Below are 21,960 nucleotides of genomic sequence, written 5' to 3'. Positions count from 1 at the left end.
GTGGCTTTGTTCTCTACATTTGTTCTTCTGTTCAGCAAACCTACAAGAAATTCTACAGTAACAGATTCTTCTTTTTGTCAAAATTTTGTTTTAATTGCTGACAATAGGTTTTAAATATCACCTCTTAAGATCTGCACAGGCTGTCAGCATAGATCCTCTGGCCACTGAAGTCATCTTAAAGAGCTGAGAGAGAACAACATTTTGGTTTTTATCTAATATTCTCCACCCATCCTTATATGTGAATGTTTGAAAAGAAAAAAAATTCAACTACTGTTACAGACACCACCATCCACCACCCAAAAAATGTATCAAGAGTATTGTGTTGAAGCCCATTTCAAAGCCTACTGCTGCAGACTACCTATATCTCACATCCTCATGAAAGCTGCAGTTTTTCATAACTGATCACAGTTATTCAAAGTTCAGGAAGCAGTTTCCATCTTTCCCTGAAAAAAGGAGCTTATTCACCTAGAAATTGAATGAGCAAAGTAACAGATCGAAAGAACCCTGAGGGGGATAACATAATTTTGATAAGAACAAAGAAATCCATGGGGAGTGCACAACTGCTGAGCAAGTATGAAGAGAGATAACAAAGACCACCACTGTTTATGCCCTAAAGTAGTGAGCCATAGCACTTCATCAAGAGGTTTCAAAACCTGTAAAATGTCTCAGAATTTCCTGTTAAAGTGCTGAGCATTAATAAAGTTCTCTAATGAAGTGCTGGGGTTTATAAAGTTGTTTTGGATGGAAACTGCATTTAAACCAGTAAAAATCCAGCATAAAACTCTGATCTGAAACTAGTTTTCATATATTTTTGCTTACTGCTCTCTATTTACTGCACTTCAAGATACAAAAAGTGTAAGAAGGATAAGAAAAGTAACTTTCTGGTGTTCAACTCCCTTTCTCTGCAAGCAAAGCAAATTACACACTCTAGGGATTCAGTTCTCCAAGTACTCATTTTAAAGTGCAATAGAAGCATTTCACTCTGCAGGGGACTCTGCTCAGCTACAGTCTTCCCTCTTGTAATACCCCGCATCACAAGAAACTGAGTCTGTAAAAAAGGCTATATACAAGAATCAGCATTTACAACAATTGAGACTGGAAAGAAAATACTCATCCTGGATTTATGGAAATAGAAGAGACTGCAGTCACACCTGCACTCATAGTTAAGAACAAGGCAAACCAGGGCAAAGCAACCCACATCACAGCTTCAGTCAGACATCCTTCTCACAGGCTTGTTAAATATGCCCAGCTCTCCAGAGAGCAGAACATCCCTTCCTGAAGGGAAGGACCTCCAGAAACTTTTAGGCCCTGAGAGTTTAGTAATTCTTTCTTTCCCTCTGCATTTTTAAAACAAACAGAAAACCATATCATACTTCGTAAATGAAGCACTCATGCCTTTACCTTCTAGAAAAGACTTCTGGTAAAGCAGAACCTCTTTTCTTCTACAAGTGGCAGTTTCTGCACAAACATCAAGTTCCTCCCATCAGTCTGTTTGTTCTCGCAACACTGCAAGGTCAGCAGTAGTAACAGAGAATCCATAAACTACATATCAATAGCGGAAACAGTAGGGTCAAAGGGAGAAATGCACAGGTAAAGTAAGGAAAGCTGGCAGTTACAGAGTATGCTTGTTTGGGAGTGGGTAATTTTCTTCACAGTTGCTGGTATGGGGCTGTGTTTTGGATTTGTGCTGAAAATAGAGTTGATAATATAGAGATATTTCTGTTATTGCTTACACAGAGCCTTCTCTGGTTTTCATACTCCCACACTGGCAAGGAAGTTAGGGGTGCATGAGAAGATGGAAAGAGACACAGCTGGGACAGATGACCCAAACTGACCAAAGGGATATTCCAGATCATATGACATCATGCTCAGTATAGAAAGTTAAGGAAAGGAGGAAGTGGGGCAGGTTTGGAGTGATGGCATTTGTTTTCCCAAGTACTTGTTACATGTGATGGAGCCCTGCTCTCTTATAGTTGGCTGAACACCTACCCATGGGAAGCAGTGAATTAATTCCTTGGTTTGCTTTGCTTTTGGTTTCCCTATTAAACTGTCTTTATCTCAACCTACAAGTTTTCTACCTTTTACCATTCTGATTATCTCCCCAGTTCCACTGGTGAGGAGTGAGCAAGCAGCTGCTTGGGGCTTGGCTGCTGGTTGGGGTTAAACCACAACACAGAGTAAGGTCTGTTGTTTTCTTCTCCCCACAAAAAGATCAGTGCTATTTTCCCTAACAGCACACATTTTTTTCACATCTTTGAAGACTGACAACTCAGCCCAAGACAGCTGGCAAAATTAAATCAAATTTTTAATTATTTTGTCTATATTTGCATATAACCACTGAGAGAAAGACAAATTTACAAATTGAAAAAAATCTTAGTGAAAAAGAAGGCAATGTGGTGTAATTGAACCTGCAACCTGAATTAACTCCATGCAAGTACGCTCTCAAACCTTGCTAGTGGGGAGAACAACTGCAGGCAGAAATTGTGTGCAAATATAGCCTATAAACATTTCCAAATAGATATCCAAGTAATTTCTTTTGCTTAGATTTCCTGTCCCTTTTCTCTTTGAGAAACTTAAATTTGCACTCTGAAGTAGAGTTCATGACTGTTAGGTATTTCCATCAGCTGTCTTTTCCCTTTATCTGAGATTCAAACACATCCAAGTGGCACAAGAACCATTTGCTTCACCAGAGTTTCTGGCAACCAGAACCTCACAGTACCAGCCAGACAGCCCTGCAGTAAAAGTGGAGGCAGAAGTGACACTAAAATTACCAAGCATCACACTACCTTTCATCCTTTCCTGTCCTGAAGAATTGCTCCTCCTGCCCAATAGCTGTGCCCCATCTTGATATTTCAATCTTCAGTTATCAATAAAGAAAGCAATTAAAATAAATCGTACTAGAAGCACAAAGACCAAGATTACAAAATAAAAATGCTGCCAACCAAAAAGTATGACCAGTTGGAAAAGGTGAAATCTGAAAATTACCTCTATTTCTGCCTCTACTCTGTCAAAGTAGGCAGTTAAGGTTTCTAATGTTTGAAAAAGACCATTTCCCACCAATTCTTTCCACCAAATCCCTGCCACACATCTCCCTCCAGCACTGCCCCCTCTCATTCTGCACACACAGAGCAGCAGAGGCTTTCATTTCTCCACATCAGCACAAAGTGTACTTCAACCCAGTGAACTTGCAAAACTACAAATCACAAACTATGTTCCCATTATTTGTCACATATATATATATCAGATGCTTTCCACCTGTGACCTTCCACAAATCACGGGGAAGTACAGTGCCAGGTTGCTACAGTAGTAACTTGTACGACCTCCTCTCTTACACAGGCAAAAATAATGACTCTGCTACCAATGGCTCACTTGAGTTTTTATACAGAGGAAAAATTGCTCCAAGCCTAAAACTTTTCTGTCACTAAGTTCTTGGGTCAACACTATTTTGAAATGGTCTAAAATTTTCCAGGTAAAGCAAGAGCTCAAAGCAATCATATTACTTTCATGAAAAGCATACAGTAAAGCACATAAAATGCCTAGATATTGACACTGCACTCCAAAAGTAAATTTGACTGTCTCAGGGAACACAAGATCAATGCTAATACTTATAGACAACAGTCTCATTTACAGTAACTTTCTACAACAAAAGAATAAAGATGATTTCTTTTAATTCCTTATATCAATCTGACTTTGGGTAAAAGAAAGAAAAAACTAATTGTGGGTCTTTCTATATGGAACAGGTATGGAATAGAAACAAAGGGTACTTCATAATATATTTCCATTTGTTTGTTGTTTTTTTTTTAAATCCTGCCTTTAAGCAATTTAACTCCAAAAAAAGAAGGAACACGGCCCTTTCCACCTCTGTGTTTTGCACTGCTTTTCTGGAGACTTCATAACATACTACAACAAGGCTGATACGCTTACAGTATCATGTATTTTGGGAGTGTGGAAGATGAGGGTTAGCACACCCCTGCTCAATCCCCCTCTCCCAATACAAGAAAGCAGTAAAGGTGTGGAAGCAGTAAAGGGTGCCCATGTGTGAGCAGTGACAAAGAGGTAGGAAGCATCTTGCTCATGGTAACAACAGCAGTATACCAGGGGGCAGAGATTCCAGCAAAGGGAAAAATGGCACCAGGGATCAGAGCAGGCAGCAATAGGCTCCTCCAGCTGTGGAATTTCAACAGGCAGTTCACATGAACCATACCTACCGCCTCGACTTCACGGTATTATTTGATAAGCAACAACAAAATAATACCTATCGTATATGCCTTGCACTCAAGTTATGAATACTCAGGCTCCCCAAAACACCAAGGTTCTTCTGCAAGCCAGTAAAGAAAAAAATGTTATCATTTCTCTGTGATTCACTATAATCAGAATGGTGATACCCAGAAATGAGGCAATAAATTACATCATGTGGAACATGCTGGAATTGCTTAATTTAAGGTGCTTGTCTGCAAATTGCATATGCAGTAGGGTTGACATACTAGAACATGTTAGATTGCACATGGCAGTACTGCAGCCTGGAGTTTGTTCAACAGAAATGCAGGAGCTCTATTTAATTTCAAAAAAATAAAAAAAAAGAAGTCACGACAACAATTCTCTGACCTCTTCTGCTATACAGTACTATGCAATTCAACTTACTTGCTCAGAAATAACATTCCCGAGACTTAACATCACAGATTGTGTCTACATATCTTATTTTTTTTAAAGCTTCTTTTTATTTCTCCTCTTTTCTGCCTGCATTTTGTCAGCTTGGTAAGCTATTCAATCAGGGGGAAAAAAACCAAAAACAATTTTCTTTTCATTGTCCAGATTGCATACCAAGTTATACTCAGCTTTTGTACCGAGTGCCTGCCATTACAAAATTACATTTCATTAACTTATTTTACCTTAAGATAGTAAGGAAGGAAATACTGTTCCCATTCTATAGATGAGGAGGGGAAACCCCTTCTCTCAGGTACAATACAAACACTGAACAGACAGTGAAAATTACCTATTTCACTGCAGAAACAAACTCCCCAGAAGACAACTGAGACCATTAGCAACAACACTATTAGAGTCAGCCCTCCATCCTATCTTGGATAAGCATGTGCCTTCATTATTTTGCAATGCTTATGTCTCGCAGCATGACCATGTGATACTTGTATGTTATATTTCATACTTAATTGTATCAGAGTCACTGCAATAAGTTCACAGATTCAGGAAATGCCTTATATTTTCTTCATGCTATAGTTAACCTGAACGCGAGACTGCTTTCCTAGCAGCTTTGGTTTACCTGAAATCAGATACTATTCAGCCTTTGCATAAAAGTCCCATCAGCATCAAGTGTAACATGGCAGGTATTACATGCCTGAGGCACAAACAAAATCAGACAACACCAATTTCTGACTATGCTGAAAGTTTGTTATTCAAGTTTGCTTGCTAGAGTCAATACAGCTCAGCATGTAACAGTGAGATAACACAAGTCACTGTGGCAGATAAAAGGAGTAAGGTGGCTGAGGCCAGAGCAGCCCCCATGCTTCCCCTGTGCATCTGACTACAAACTGGAAAGAGCACAGGGCAGAAATTCCCCAAACATTGCCTTGTGCCCATCTAATAAAGCAAGAATAAAGACCTCCCTTTGTAAAAAACTTTCAAATCCACAACTGGGGTGTGAGTTTGTTTGGTTTTGTGGCTTTTAGGGTTTTTTTTATTCTTTGGGGTCCTTTTGTGGCAGTGGTTAGATTTTTTTTTCCTATTTAGGGTTTCTCTAGATGGAATAATATTACTGAGAACTGATTACACATACAAGACCCAAACTGAGAAAGAGAATAAGCATTTACTCTCTGACTGAAAATCCCTTTCTCTGAAATCAGTTTGTGTGTACCCACAGGGCGCTGGGTGCAGCAAACAGTTAAGCAGTTGCAAGATACAGTAGTAAGAGAGTTCTCAGTAATAGAGAAAAATAACAGCATTATGCTTTAATACAGGTATGACATGCCTCAGGGAGGCCCATCACAGCTCATCTACCTTTCGCTCAGGGAATCAACAGAAGCACACAACCACCACACTGTGAAGTTGGAGGCTAAACAAATATTTCAAAATCCCTGCTCACGTATCTGTGTGAAAACTGGACACTCTCAGCCCTCATGAAACTGGGGAGTTAAAAGCAAATCCAGCAAACAGTTTAATTCAGTTACTTAGAAGGAAGCAGCCGGTCGTAAAGTTTGCCTGTGCCTGATGTAGATATGCCAACATTAAGTACATCCTCATCCTCCTGATTCACACCATTTTCAATATTTGACTGTTCAAGAGCCACAGCTTCTCTTTATGAAGCCCATTAAAAGAGACAACGTATTACACTATAAATATGTTTAAATTAGGAAGGGGGAGCTCATAACTTTGCAGGGCTCTCTGAAGATCCAAACAACTGTGCTCATTTCACAGCTCACTGATTCTTTAGAAGCATTAGAGAGTCCTGGAAATAAAATGACAATACTTATTCCATTTGCTCTATCTCATAGCCAGTGAGTTTTTCTTATGCCCTAATGGTGAAAAAAATCCTTGTGGATGATGATCTTAGAAGAACTGAATAAGCAGTTCTGAACAACTAAAAGATACTGTTTCTTTATTTTTATTTCCTTTCCCCCTTCTAAATCCTGAACTGCTCTTTATATCAGAGTCCAAAAGGAGTTCAGAGTTTGCAAATTCATGTCACTTTTGCTTGAGTACAGATATTATTTATCTAATCCGACTTGGACTTCCAGCAAGATTCCTGTTACACAGTGCAGTCTAATGTGAAACAGGTCACCTGCAAACACTGAATAAGTTTTATGCATGTGACATCACAAGAATAAACTGTTCAGTAGCACGTAGGGTCAAACCAGACTCCCTCGAGTCTCCTTGAAGCTTCAGAATTCCAGCAAAGTCAGCTGGATTCCTTGGAAAGGTTAAGTACCCTCTGAATGAACACCTCCTTGCAATGACTGGTGGTAAGGAGCAGAAGGGGCTGGAACAAAGGATTCTGCAATATAGATGATGCCCAAAGGACAACTGCAGAGCAGTACAGCGAGTAAACACCAGAAAGTCTTGTTCCCTGCCACTACTCTTTACAGTTTCCTCATATTTTTATTTACAAAACAAAGCTACTATCCCTGTATGCTCATGTTTACACATTGTCTCTTTCAGTCACAGACCTTCTCTCACATGATTTTTCTTCCACTAGCACTCTACAGAGAATTTAACTCCCCCAAAATATTTATCTTAATTCTCTTTAATTTGCCCAATAGATCCTTGCAGTTCTGTAGGCTGATAATTTTAAGTGCAGCTACTTCACTAACTTACAGACATAGCAATATCTTCCGAGATGAAGCATTGTTCATTTTTTAAAGAATTACGGGAAATTATCCCTCAAATGAAATTTATTTTGGCCTTAGCCAAAGGGTTTAATACCTTGGAATAAAATAAGTGGGAAACAAGACATTGAAAATAAACTTGTGCAGATTCAAAATAGAGTATTTGAAGTTCAAAAAATGCCTGTTCTGACATGTCTTCTCTTTTTCTTCTTCCGGTTAAACAGCACCTCAAGTAAAACCTGTGAAGTTCTCCAAAAAATTTTTTATCTTCGCTAAAACTAGTATTTGCAAAAGGATCATAGACCACCAGGGGTTACTGCCTTTAACTACAGGTGACCCTAACTGGCCTCAATTTGTGCTGCCACCAATACTCACAGAACATTCTCAGGTATTCAGCCTTTCCAGCAGTGATCCCACAGTCCCTCTCTGAGTCAGCACTAAGGCAAGGAGGAACCGAGCAGCACCAGTTTTGTAGTTTATCAGAAAACAGTGAAGTAGTGTCCCTGTGAGAGCCATGGTGATTTCAAGCACCGAATAGTTCGCTTTCTCCTCCCACCCCTCACGTTCAAAAAAAGAAAATATTCCATGTGATTTTAAGAAGACAAAGGATATTTTAGACTGTGACTTACAGAATTACAGTTTATAGCACAACAAACATCTGGCTTGCCATTGAGCTCCAATGCATACATGTCAATTGGTACAGGTCAGTGGCACGCTGAACTATCCCAAGGTTAGAAGTGGACATCAATACAGGACCTCCCTTTAGCACACCCACATTATTTTATTGGGTTAGTTCTCCAAGACCCAGCAACCACCTAGACTGGTACATCTGCAGTGTATGTGAGAGGAAAAAACAAGCAAAAAGCGTTGTGTAGCACCAGACTTGGAGTATAGCTTCTGTCTATTCAAACAAACCACCGGTGCACCTCAAACTGAGCCCAAGCACTCTACCACCACCTCTTTTCACTGAGGAAACTTTTAAAAAATTTTTCTATATTTTTGCTCTGGAATCCACAAGCTTTGTGTTAATTTTGTAGTAGAACTCCTTAGTGTAGGAGTTAGAAATTGATCTGTGAGTATTAACCATTGGGGTTAAGGAGAATAGGCAGAGAAGACAGTTAATTTGAAGATTCATGAATTTCATTCAGCAGGGCTTACCTTGTTTTCTACCTTGACTGCTGAATCACACAGCCCAAAAATCATTTTTAATAAATTCCTCATTAAAATCATGACTTTTCCTTGAGTCAGCAAGCCTGAAATATCCATCTTTGAAATATCCAGTCTTGATTTCTAAGTATCAAAAAATAATAGAATACTCCACTCAACCCGATCCTCTTTTATCTGGAAATAACTCTTTTTTCCAACCTTCAAATTCTTTATTCTTTAAATTTAACTACATCACATCTCAAGTATTAAAAATTACTATGATCATAAATCTTTCCAATCAAGATGATAGCAGCAGGCTTCCTCTTACTTAGCTGTAAAGGTCTATCTAAATCCAAGTTAGCTTTCTTATTACTGCATCAGTAATAATAGAAAAGGTCCTATTGAAGGAGATTGATAGGTTATCTTCAGACAGCATGAGCACTCTGAGCATGTCAACTTCAAATCTTTTACCAAAAGCAAGGTTAGAAGAGCAGCTTGAGCCAAAAGAGCTAATTATCAGATACCTGAAGCCCGGGGCGGGGAGGATGTCCTACCCTTGTTTACAAGTGCTCTCTTAGTGATTCTACTGGACTAATTCATTTAAATTCCTTTAGTCTCCCAGTAAGAGAATTTTTCTCTCTCAAAACAGAAAAATTTACAAAATGATTTTATTTTAGCTCTTCTCTGAAGCTCTGTTACAGGAGTTATCCATTTACACATCCCAGAAACTTGCTTTGCTTTTTGGCTAGAGGAACATGTTGCACACTGTAACATTTATGACATGATGGATGCTTTGTTCCTGTGTGTAGGGTGTACAGTCAAAATTTTAGCACCTGTTGCATTCAAACTAGTGGCAACAAAGCATTCACACACAGCTGGTAATAGCTTAGATATTAAGAATTAAGAATCAGTACCACTGGTCATTGATACATTCAATTCCTTAAATCTTATCCAAAAGATCTGTCAGATTTCTAAACTAAAAAAGCTGTACAAAAGGAGTAGAGCCATAGCGTAACACAAATCCACCAGGGTATGTGGTAAAGGGACTCTAGGGTATGAGAAAAGTCAGTCAATATTGTGGTTTCCTGGTTTCCACAACGAATCGCCAAAAGGACAGTGCTCTTTCATACCTTACCATTTATGGTTACAAAAGGCTTTGTAATAGGGGAACTAAGTTAGGAGTTCAGCCACAGCAAAGAAAACCCAGAGAAGTACAGGAAGGAAAAAAATAATAAAAATCCCTTTCAGCTCTGAGCTCTACTACTATCTCAAGTCTGTCATGTAACAGAAGATTTTTTTATCATCAGCGAAAGCAGCATTTCATCAAAAACTGTGAGTATATTTCTAAGCAACTGTTTCTCCTTGGGAGCATACAATAGCTTTGGGTTCTGAAAAGTACAGTGTTTTGGTAAGCAACAGGCTTTCTAAATCTGCAGCACTATGGAGGACAGCACAGATAATTTTCCTGTAGCATGTGAGCTAAGTTGTTCTCTCTTTTGTAACTCGATGCAGTCTGATCATTCTTCATAACTGTTAGCAAAGGTAACGGTAATATTTTCACAAATGAAGAGTATAGAGCTCATATAAGATCATATCTTTTATTCATTTTAATGGTAAATACACCTTTACTCTTAGGAGTTTCACGGCTTTGGGTGTTGAGCCTTACTTTAGAGGTTGTGCGTAGTTACCCCTAAGTAAGGCACTTAAACTCTTCCAGACTTCCCTAAAACCTACTCTTAAACTGATTTCTTCTGTGCAGCCCTGTACAGCACAGAATCAAAAACAAGCACTTCAGAAGATTTCAAAACTGCTGAACTAAGCAAGTAACTTCTTTTTTTCCCATTTTTAATTTTTTTAAGAATCACCATGTTTAAAAGCTAAAAGAATTAGTCTTAAATAGCTGCATATGTTTTTAAAGAGAAGAAAAAGCTAATTTCTTTAATTCACTCTAGTGGCACATCAGGTAAACAGTACAGCAACAAAGCAAAATGATACAGTATATTTCATAAAATAAACATAGTTTATCATGTTAAGCAGTCAAAATATTGCTGTTTCAGGTTTCCAAGACAACTACAAGAGAATCTTCTTTTCTGTGCACTTTTCCATCGAGGTTCAGCACCACCTTTTTCTGTAACATACAGTATTTGTGGTCCCAGATACACAGAAAACTTATTAAGTAATGGTTTCTTATCAATTTACAATGAACAAAAGCAGTGTTCTCTGGCCCCAGCACCCCTGGTACCAGTAAGAAATGCCTATAACTGCTAGAGGAGGAGACTGAGGGTGGGGAGAGGGAAAGAAAGTGACAACATAAATGCAGTTTTGACTTCATCCTCATGTAAGTGGTCGGGCAGCTGATGAGAAATGGATGGGTGTAGGATTGGAACAGAAAGGAAGAATCTAAACAATGTTGAAATACTGACGAAAACACAGGTAGGCAAGTGTGAGTGATCAAACTAACTCTACTCAGAGATAGTAATAAATATGTAAACACAAGCTCTGTCCCAATAACATAATCTGTACAGAGCTCATACTTACAGATCTAAAAATTTTGCCTTCTAGTTCCCACACAATGCACTTGGACAATAAACTGTCACCAAAAACTATGCTCCTCTTAAAAACCCAGCAAAGCTGGCAGTTTTTAAGTTGTCCATATAAGGTGTTTTGAGAATAAAACAAGGTGACTATTAAGTTGGCACTTGACAGGAGAAAACAAGAGGCTATTTTGTATGTAGAGGCTGTAGAGGCCAAAGAGTCCTGGCCTGTTTAACAAGTCCTCATCACATCAGAGATGTGGATGACTTGCATCACTCTTCTTGGTATGATGTTGTATTAGAACTTGATGCAATACTTAAATACTCACTGGAAATTCACCATACAGTGTGAGATACACTAGCTAAAAAAAAAAAAAAAAAAAAAAGACCAGTTCACTTAATATTTATTCCCAACTTAAATTCAACAGAGAGATTTAGTAGCCTTTCTCCTGCAAGCAAGATGAATTCATCACTATTACTCATATTTTATCCAAGTTAAGAGCATCCTATAATAGCTCAAGAGAAAGGTCCCATCCAAACTCATGGAGGTCACACCACTGGAAACTGCTCAAAGATGAGGGAGGAGGAGGAGGCAGACTTCCCGCCAAGTATCAAACATGTCTCTAATCAAAACAGGGGACTATTCCAAACCTGACCAGATGGCATCCCTAGTATTATCACCAGCAGCTGTCAATGCAGTGATTATAATTGAAATTCCACAGCTAATGTACTGTATAATTTAAGTAGATTGAAGATTAGGCAGAGGGAACATTATGAAAACATTTGCAGCTTATACATTCCTAATAAATAGGGAGACAGCCCACAGAATCTTCAGTACAAAAATACATTTAAATTTTCTATTGAAGGCCCACCTTGTACGCTTCAACATCTCCCAATTCAAATTTGCTCAGACTTCCTGGGCCAATCAAGTCTTCTGCAGTGCTTCATTTTCAAAGACTTAATGATTTTGTCAGAGGAAACACTAAATCAGCTCTTTCAACACTTGTTCTAATATACATAGACAGAGCCAGGAGCCAGAGAAAATTTTTTAATCTGAAAGAATTAACCTTTTAAACAATGAGGAAATTCCAAATAAATACATTTTTCCATATGCATGCAGCATTGCTTTGTCTTGAGAGTTGGAAAATGAAGGATTTCCAGCAGAAGAACGTAGGAATTTTTATGTAAAAAGGAAAAAAATCCATGTGTGTTTCCTTTGCTGTTTAGTGTTTCCTCTTAAATTTTTCTGTTCATGTTTGAAATAGCATTACAGATTTTTTCTGATCTTCTACATTGGAAAGCAGAAAAAAAAATGTACCAGGAAATGTGTATTTCAGTTAAAGGACCGCATTTGCAGCCAATCTGGTTCAGCAATAGAACAATGACATCCCTCATTTACACAGCCTGAAGACCTAGTTGCTTAGTTTATATATCCATAGAAGCACTTAATGAGATATTTTTAATGAACCTTTCTTGTTAACGCACTCTGCATAATTTAAATGTCCTTATTCACTTTGGGGCAGAGCAAATATCTGAACTGGGGGAGCAGAGGCAAACAGGATCACTCAGCAGCCCATGCAGAAAGCCAGGGTCAGGCAGTCTGGCTTGTGTCAGGACAGGGAACAGCACTGCACTTAAAGCTGGGAAAACTCTTGGCCACTTGAGAAAAAATTCCAATTTACATCTATGAGTTCCTTTTGTGTCTTAAAGAGGTAGACTTGCAGTTTTAGATTATTAGAAGCATGAGCTTAGTGGTATTTCTGCTGCGCGTGTGACCAACATTCAAGCAGACTGTTGGAGCAATTACATTTCTTATTAATTCTTTGGTTAATAGTCCCATGGTTCTTGTTTTCCATGTAACAAGGGAGTTGATTACCTTGCTGTTTCTCAGTGTAACTGGGTCAGTTCAGTAAACATAATGGTTCGTCTAAAACTCAGTTCATTTAACAGCACTAGGCCACCAGAAGTTTTCCACAACTCATGATGGCAGTATCAGTCTTTCATTTTTTCAGTTTCTCACAGAAAATTAAAGATTAATCATTGTTACTGTATGTAAGAATTTCTTACTAACAACACGTTTTCACTCATCTATCTTTAGCTTTCCACTGTGCTATAAGGACCACATGGTCTTGAGGTCTGTGCTCCAGGGCCAATGATGTTCCCTTATTCCACTTTCCCCTCTGACCAAGCTGCACAATAGGTAAAGGAGAGTCAGTTTAATGTGTCTTAATGTACCATGTTGCCCAGTTTTCTAAATATTTTGGAATTCTTTGGGTTTTATAAGTGCTATTTCCAATTTTACATGAATATGCAGGTGTAGCACGAGCATGCTGGCACCATTTGATGCCACACATTCTATTTATAACACCATTGATCAAGCAAAACACAATACATCCTTACTTAAGGGCATTAGCTCACATTCTGCATTAAACTCAAATGCCAGTAAACAGGGAAGATTCATCTTATGGCAGTTTTCAAATTGAGATGCTTCTTACAATACCAATGTATACAATACATAATCATCAGAAAAAAAAAAAAAAACTCAAAATGCTGTATGCAAAATTCCCAGTGGATGTTGATGTTTTATTTAAAGTGGAATTAAATATGGAACTGGACAAAATTCCGTACTCTAACAGTAACTCCTTTAGTTTCTAGGGACACCTGAGAACCGCCTTTCACTTTGATATCAAGTACTAGCAACTTCAAAATAAGTATTTAAAATTTGTGACTAATCCCAAATTATGCGAAAGAACCAAAGCTGTTTTGCTGTCCACAGACGTCTACTTTTATTGCTAATAGCACAAACATTCAGGTGTTATAGAAGTCTAAAAACAGTAGCATGTCAATGTTCAAATACTTTTTTCCTTTGATCATTAAACAGTCAAAGTGAGGCACTTTTACCAGTGAAAACCAGAACTAACATGAAAGAAAGCAACATTCAGAATATATTTCCATTCTTTCCTTTAAGAGCTGAAACTCACAGCTTTGAGAGCTATCTCATCGTTCACCAAATTCAGCGTGGTCCCCTACCTGCAGTAACAGCATAGCTCTGCCAGCCTGGGGCAGATGGAGACCACCTATTCACAGATAACCTGAAGAGCCTATTTGCTAACTTTGGTTTGTACTTGTCTTACACTGTACCTAAATTTAAGTCTGAACACAGGTGGATTTAGGCAGGAACCACACCATCCTGAAGGCCAGCCAGAAAGGATAAACACTAAACACATACCTGAAAATGTAATCCTGAAAATGCACTGCATGAAGCTGTGCACAATTGCCTTGCACAGGAGAACAGGACTGAAAACTTGTTCAGCATGTATGTAACATATTTTCCTTTTCTCCTTCTGCTCTTCTTTCCTCTCTTATCTCAAAAAATTATCTCACAAATCTTGCCAGTCTTGTCCTCTGCCATAACAATGGCTTGTGCCATGTTTTCATGAAAAAACAAACCCCAAAAACCTGCAGTCACAGCTGTCAGTGAAGCAGATACTGATGATGGGTTGAGCTCACAGTGAAAGTTACGGCCCATTTATATAGTAATTCTATATATCATCATAATTAAATGACATATAGATTCACAGTAATTATTTTCAGATTCTCCTTATCAAAGCATTAGGAAGATCATTTAGAACACTCTTTGACAAGGGAGTTGGGGGGGCTAATGCTAGTCACTCACAAGCTCGGGTTCAGACAGCAATGCCCAAGAGTTCCCCTAGTGTTACATCAACACCAGGTTTGGAGTATCCCTGAATGGGCAAGGCCAAAAAACTTGCAGAAGTCTGAACTGGAAATGTTAAATGCTAAATTTTAAATTATTTCAGTTCTCTTGAAATAAGACAATCACATTTCAGACTACTCCAGAAGAAAAGGCGTCATGTAAAAAGGATTCCATTCTGGGAAGATTTTCCCTTTATGCAGCCTTTACCAATACCAACAGAACATCTCTTACTTCAGAGAAACAGCAACATAAAATAGACTGAAATGGACTGTTAACAGAATTCTCCCCAAAAGTTATCAGGTTTTCCTACCCCACCTCCTAGCCTATACACACATACACTTGTTAAAGGTCTATAGGGTAAATTAAAAAAGTGGAAAAGGACTCTAACAAAAAACACAGTAACTTTTTTTTTTATTTATAGTTTTGCAAAAATTAGACTGTTCCTTCATGGAATATATTGTATTTCAGAAACTTGCTACACAACCACAATAACTGTCATGTTTTCCCTCTTCTTTCTGTATTTGATTTTATACCAAAAAGAGGTTGTTCAAGTTTCACAACTCTAGATCATGTTGGGAAAGAAGTTGGTGACCGCTCAGAAGAGAGGGGAGACAAGAGCCCTGTGCCTGGGACTGGGAATGGTTGCGTGCTCCATGATGATGTACTTTTTTATTGGGATCACCATTGTGCCTTTCTACACTAAGAGGTAATAACAGCCATTTTTTTATGAAATAAAGTTGTTCTTTTTCTTGTCATCATCAAATACAATTATTAAAAAAGTGATAAAAGATATGTACCTTGTACAATAAATAAACCATGTACCCTCAAAGAGCTCATAAGGATTTAAGACAGAAAAAAGGAGGGAAAAAAATGAGCCAAGAACATATTTGGCACTTAAAAGTAACCATAAGGAAGAGAAAATTATGCTCCTCAGGGCTAAACAAAATAAAAAATAAAACATTTAGTGTGAAAACACATAAAATCAAAAAAACAACCATGCTTGTGGAAGCTTGACAATGAAAAGCCAAGTCTTGCAAAATAAAAACAGTTTTAAAAAGCTTTTCCACGTGCAGGAGAGTGTTGTGTTTAATAAAACTATTAAAACTTGAGCAACAGAAGTCAAGACAAAATTGTTCACTGGAGAATCTGTATCTTACTTCTAACTCAGCCATCATAGGAAACTAGCACAGAGCGTGCCAGAAAAACATTGCAGAATACAATGAATGCTGAAGGAGTTACTATTATCCATACTTTTATTTCATTTTGCAAATTCTGCCTCCACACAAAAAATCAATTTGCAAAAAATCAAAGTAACAAGACAAAGAGTGCACCTCACTTGTTCACATTTGAAGATTTTGATAGAGAAAGCAAGGATATCCACCTCGTTCTTCTTGCTAGAGCATCTTTAATCTCAAAACTGTTTGAAAACCATTATGTCTAAAACAGAGTAATTCACATATATTTTATTTATTTTCCAGCCTCCAGATTACATTACAAAAGACAGATGCATGTAAAGAGATTAGTTGGTACGAACTCGAGTGAAATTATTTCTTGACTTTTTTGCCACCAATGCATACTCCTGTGAGCAAAAGTTTATTGCACTATCAATAATAGAACAGTAACTCTTGAGAAAAAGGGATATGCAACAGCAAAAATTTAACTTTATCCAGAAAAAATCTGGCTTCTTATTCATGCAAAAGGCCTATGCAATAAAGAAAAGGGGGGAGGGGAAAAACCGTAGCAACTGATCTGAGTTCTGAGGCTTATTGAAGGAAACTAGTCAAAATAGTTCTGAGACATCGAGTGTACTGCATTCCAAGTAGTTACTACCAAACATTAAAATCCACAGCAATTTTCTTTCTTGAACAACACATGAAGCCTGCTAAAGATGGGTAGGTCAAAATCTAACTGCAAAACACAGAATGCATAACAAACAACAGCAACAACAACAAAAATGCTTTCCTGCACTTCTTCCCTATGGCAGCCTTTCTCCAAGAGCAGCTATGGAATCAGGGTGGACACAGTTCACCGCAGCAGGATGGAGCGGTCATGAACTCCAGCCATGCCACCACACACAGATGCATCTCCACATGCAACTTTCAACAGATGCTTCTAATGAGCTTAAAAGCAATATCTTTTGTTTTTGTTTTGTAGCGTTTGGACAACAGAAACTGTGTGCAAGGTACTCAAGGCCAACATCGAGGACAAAGTTCTCTGCCCAGACAGCGAAGGCTCAGAGGATGAGGACATCTTTTCTTATCCCTGTCTACAGGTGTGGGTTAATCTGACAACCTCGGGACAGGAGGTTATGCTGTACCAGACTGAAGATACACTGGAAAGAAATCCTAAGGTGATGGTTTTTAAACAAAGCAGCACAGTAAGAGCAGGAGTTGCTTGTCTTTTACATATTAATGTCTGGTCTTAGACCACTGCTGTGGCAGTGCCTAGAAGCTCTGTTAGGAATTGGGGTTTGGCACTGTAATAATGAAGTGACATTCTCAAAGACTCAAGGGGTTTTTTGAGCACCCATGTTATTGGTTTCCAACAACATAACTCCAATCTGTAATGTCATTTTTAAAACATTCCAGAAATGACATAGTTCGGATTTTATTTTAAGCATTACATCAAACATTAAGTTAATGCTTGTTAAGGAATTACACCAACATGATTATATAACATTTGTGAACATTTTAAAATATTTGTCTCCAAGTTGAAGACCAATAGGAACAATTAATTTATAAGCTGTGGTTTGCCCAGTTCCATGTTGAATTATCATGAGAGACCTGAATTTAAGAACCATCCAAAATCCCAATTTTACTTGCATTTTATGTGTATGATATGAAGCAGGGAATAAAGAAAGCAGAGGAAACAGCAACATGGTGCACATTTTAGACAGAAAGAAGAAACAAATAAGTGATTTTGGAAGATGATCACACACAAAACTCATTTGGTTTTGGTTTGGTCTGCAGCAGTTTCCTGGACTCATGGAGAGGGCAGTGGCACTGTAGGTAGCACCTGTGTAAGGCAGAGATGCTGGGTATTGTGGTAGAGATCCCTTGGTCAGCCATTTTAGGGATCTCTTCCCCAGAGGACAAGTGCATGGGTGGGATTGAAATGTGGGTGCACAATATTCATTTGGTTTTAGAGGTCTGTGAAAGATTAGGGAGGGCGAAAGTGAGGGATGTTATCCTTTTGTTCCTGCCAGGGTTTTTGCTTGGGAATCAGCAGAGTGTTCAACGTTTTTGGGCTTGTTCCCCCAGAACAAGAAGTGCTCCTACAGGTACCCAGTTCCAAGAAAGGTCAGGTTTAGTTCAGTTTCAAACCCATGAGTATTTCAGAGGCCTTATTCCAGATCAGCAACTGTCTTAAGGGGGAAAATTGAAATTCAGATCTTGAATGTCCAAGACTGAAGTACTTTCAGAATCCAGAATAAACATGCTCAGACTTCAAGTGCAAAGAGTTAGAGTTTCACACAATGCAAACCTAATAGCATAAAACAGTTAAGGTGAAGAGAATTTTTCTAACTAATGCCTATCTTTATAGCGACTATCTCAGGGAAAGTTACATGCAATAAAGCAGCGAAGCAGAAATTATCCAGTGTAAATGGAAACAAGTCTTGTTCACTGCAAGACGAGGTGATTTATTGATTTCCTACCTACTTGCGTTACTGCAAGTTTTCAGGTCAGGAACCATCCTCCCTTCTGCCTTGGCCAGTTTCCAGTTTAATACACCTAACCATTATTAGATATCAAAAATAATATTGCAGAGGAAAAAGGTTATGAATAACAAAAAAAAAAAAAACTGTGCTTCAGAGTCTAATAGAATTTCCACTGAAGACTAAATAACTGCATTCTGTGTTACAAGAACAAGTAGGAAGCCTCCAAAAGCCACACTTGCTATATTTTTCTACTAGTTACAATCAAAAGCACACAGTGAAACAAGCCAGTGTGAATTTCTACACTATTAACACTTTCCTGCTGTGGCAGTGCCTAGAAGCTCTGTTAGGAATTGGAGTTTGGCACTGTAATAATGAAGTGACATTCTCAAAGACTCAAGGGTTTTTTTTCAGCACTCATGTTATTGGTTTCCAACAACATAACTCCAATCTGTAAATCTGCAGACTGGGGGCATAGACACATTGATGGAAACAGGGAAACATGGCAAATGGGTTATGGACATAATCAAGACAATCTTCAAGGATGCCAAACCACAGAAGATTTTGTCAGTACTAGCTTGACTTTTTTCCTCAATCTGATTTAACTACAGACTTTGCATTAGAGTATCCATTATAATGAATCACCTTAATTTCTTATTCCAGTGCTCGTACGTCCCAGACAAGTCGGAGAACTCTAAAGAAGTTAAAGCACGAATAGAAACAATTGCAAGCAATTTCAAAAAATACCACACTTTCCCGTGTTACTATGATCCAGGAGGAACACAGACCAATGTTATTTTAAGCAGACTTTATCCCCCCAAAGGCCTCCTCTTTGCTTTCCTCTGGCCTACACTCATGTTTACTGGTGGATGTCTGATTATTGTTCTGGTAAAAATTAGTCAGTATGTTTCTGTTCTTTCTGCTTGGCAGTAGAAAATAAATTTCTAGCACAGATTGTTGCAAAATATTAAAATGCCTTTGTTCTGCCTGTTACTGGCATTCTGTGACTCTTAATATACCAGGTGTCCATCCAAGGGCAGGCATTCCAAAGAACTGAATGGCACCCACTATGGATGGCAATCCATTACCCAAGAAGAACATATAATTCCCGGGAATGTCTGAAAATACCTCATAAGCACACGGACCAAGTTACTGTCTATTGTTTCCCTGGGCTTTATGAGGTACAGTTGCTTTGCAAAGCTACAATTCAAGTTTACTACTAAACTCTTGTTCCACATTTTAGATGTGGTGCTAGTTTTCTGACTGATTGAGATTAGTATGTGCCAGATCCATATACATCGTCACTGGCAAACACATCCTTTATACACTTATACACCAAGACATTAAGTATTCATGGTATATTCTTCTTGTCTGTTGAGAAAGGCAGCTTTGTTATGGTGCAAAAAGATGTTTGTTTTCATGTCTTTCTCTCTGATTTTGGGAAAGGGGAGGGAGAAAACCACTCAAAATATACACACACAGACTTTACAAAACTTGCCCTCTAATCATCTAGCACCAGTTGTATAGAAAGAAATGCATAAAGTACAGGGTACAGGAAAGAAGCTCATACTAGAAGTTTTTGTATTTAACTCAAATTTTAGTCTTGCTTTATTTGAAACAAGTGCACCACTCAAGGAAGGTTTCCTGCCTGCTATTTGCACAGATTATAAAACTGTTAAGGAGAGGAAGCTAAGACATAAAGAATATTATTATGAAGTAGGGTCTTGGTTCTGGCCAGGACAGGGTCAATTTTTCAGTAGCCAGGAGGAGGCATGGCTAGGACCCTGATGTTATGCTATACCACCTCATGTCATTTTCTAGGGATGGGGAAGGGCTCTCTTCTGGGTTGGTAGTGTGGGCATAGCGAGCAGTTGCATACTGTTGGAGCGAGAACTCATGCAAATCATTCATTTCTTGTACACTCTTTTATTAGCATTGTTGCTGTTACTGTTGCTGTGTTCATTGTCTTATTTCATTGCTGTTTCCAGTAAATTGTTCTTACATCAGCCTGTGATCTTTACTTTTTGTGCCTCCAATTTTCCTCTCCAGCCACCCACAGGGAGGAGGGGAAGTGAGTGAGTGGCATATGGTTTGGAGTGTTTTGGTGGGAACACTAAATTGGGGAATACCATTCTTAAACCACAAAAAGTAGAAAACATCTGTGATGCCTTACTTACAAGAAGCTAATGTAACAGACAGAAGTTTACATGCCTAGTAAAAAGATATTTCAAAAGAGGTATTTTTGTTTCCAGTGCCAAGACTCCTAAGAATGCTCTGATGCACATATAGAGACATTCTCTATTCTCTCAAAATAACTCTGTTTCTCTCAGACAAATTTCAACTGCAACTGGACACCAGAGGAACATGAGATACTTCCCATATACTGTATTTGACTGGTATTCGGAACACAACTAGTACATGCTTTTTCATCACACAACTGATAAACCACTAGAAACTATCATTCACAGGAAAGTTGCAGGGTTTAGATATAAAATAAAATTAATTAAATTACAGTAGAAAAAGTTATTCTCATTAATGTGGCAAAATTCTGTATTGTTTATTGTAATAAAGAGAAAGGTTGAAATATTAACCCATTACTTGCATTTTCTAACATTACAAATGGAACAGTGTCAGAGTTTGCTTTTCATCATGGTCAGCAAATGAAAAGTAGACCAGGATAGTACAAAATAGCAGTTATTATCCTCATGAACACTCATTCAACATTCAAAATATAGATGGTTATCTATAAGAAATGTACAAAAGGAAAAATTACCTACTCTAGTGTTTAAGATTCAGATCATGTAAGCAGGGGCTGTTAAAAGAAAATAAAAAAAAAAAAGAAAAAAAGCTAAACCTCAGAAATTAATATAGGAGGAGCACTGTATCCATAGGGAAGACAGTATTTACATCTTCATACAACACTTTTGTGAAATGTGTCTGAAGTTTTGTGTATATACAATTTTAACTTCTCTCATTCAGAAAAGTGAATGTTCAGCTGGCACAGGTACAGGTGGTTTAGGTGACCAAATGGGATGGGAAGGGGAAGGAATCCTACTTTGTTAGTTCATAAAAAGCTGAGACTGGAGTGTAAGAACAGCTTAAAAAGTAGGCAAACAGGTAGGATACATTGCTGAAGGTAATGCACTGTACTGGTACCAAAGGAAATGACCAAGCTAGCCATGAATAGGATCTTGCAAAGCTTTACTCCAAATTTCATTTTTTAGCAGTTTAGTCTCCAGATTGCAAAGCTGAACTTGCTCATTAGTACTTTACACTCAGTCCAGCAAATTGGCAGCCCTGTCACCTTGCTCCCCTCCCAACTCAGCAGGAGATCAATGAGGGTGGGATGTTGCTGGCAGTCCCTGTGGCCCCACTTACTCAAGAGTCAGTGCCTTTTGTTTGAAGAGCAAAAATTCAGCAGAGCTCAGAACTTGGCATGAAGCATGAAGACCAGGAGTAACTGCTTCCCACTTGCCCTTGGCTTCCCAAGACCATCCCCTAAAGCCACATCCCCTCACCTCCCTACTCATACTTTCCCCTGATAATAGCAGATGAAGATTTATTCGGAGTGCA

The 21,960-nt window shown here is 38.3% G+C and overlaps 2 protein-coding genes across 4 annotated transcripts in view; one reads left to right on the top strand and one right to left on the bottom strand.

Moving 5' to 3' along the window:
• Positions 1–21,960, bottom strand: part of KCNIP1 (potassium voltage-gated channel interacting protein 1) — a 498,864-nt gene that overhangs the window by 436,662 nt on the left and 40,242 nt on the right. The window lies entirely within an intron of this gene.
• Positions 9,634–20,393, top strand: KCNMB1 (potassium calcium-activated channel subfamily M regulatory beta subunit 1). Of its 2 annotated transcripts, XM_032702752.1 has the most exons (5): positions 9,634–9,812; positions 15,273–15,438; positions 16,887–16,914; positions 17,005–17,082; positions 19,051–20,393. In XM_032702752.1, the coding sequence occupies exons 2-5, from the start codon at positions 15,302–15,304 to the stop codon at positions 19,318–19,320; spliced, it is 513 nt and encodes a 170-aa protein (XP_032558643.1). In that variant the 5' UTR covers positions 9,634–9,812; positions 15,273–15,301; the 3' UTR covers positions 19,321–20,393. The 2 variants fall into 2 exon arrangements, with proteins under 2 accessions (XP_032558643.1, XP_032558642.1); XM_032702751.1 differs by having other exon boundaries at positions 16,887–17,082.

This window comes from Chiroxiphia lanceolata, chromosome 15 (assembly GCF_009829145.1).
Source record: "Chiroxiphia lanceolata isolate bChiLan1 chromosome 15, bChiLan1.pri, whole genome shotgun sequence".
NCBI classification, from domain to species: Eukaryota; Metazoa; Chordata; class Aves; order Passeriformes; family Pipridae; genus Chiroxiphia; species Chiroxiphia lanceolata.
Note: the sequence above shows the minus strand (reverse complement) of the source record. Positions and strands in the feature narration are given on the sequence as shown.

Excerpts from the sequence above, each read along its gene's own strand:
- KCNMB1 (XM_032702751.1), top strand. The coding sequence starts at position 15,302 with ATGTTGGGAAAGAAGTTGGTGACCGCTCAGAAGAGAGGGGAGACAAGA. Across the intron at positions 15,439-16,886 it reads GTGCCTTTCTACACTAAGAG|CGTTTGGACAACAGAAACTG; the intron begins GTAATAACAGCC and ends TTTGTTTTGTAG. Across the intron at positions 17,083-19,050 it reads CACTGGAAAGAAATCCTAAG|TGCTCGTACGTCCCAGACAA; the intron begins GTGATGGTTTTT and ends TTCTTATTCCAG.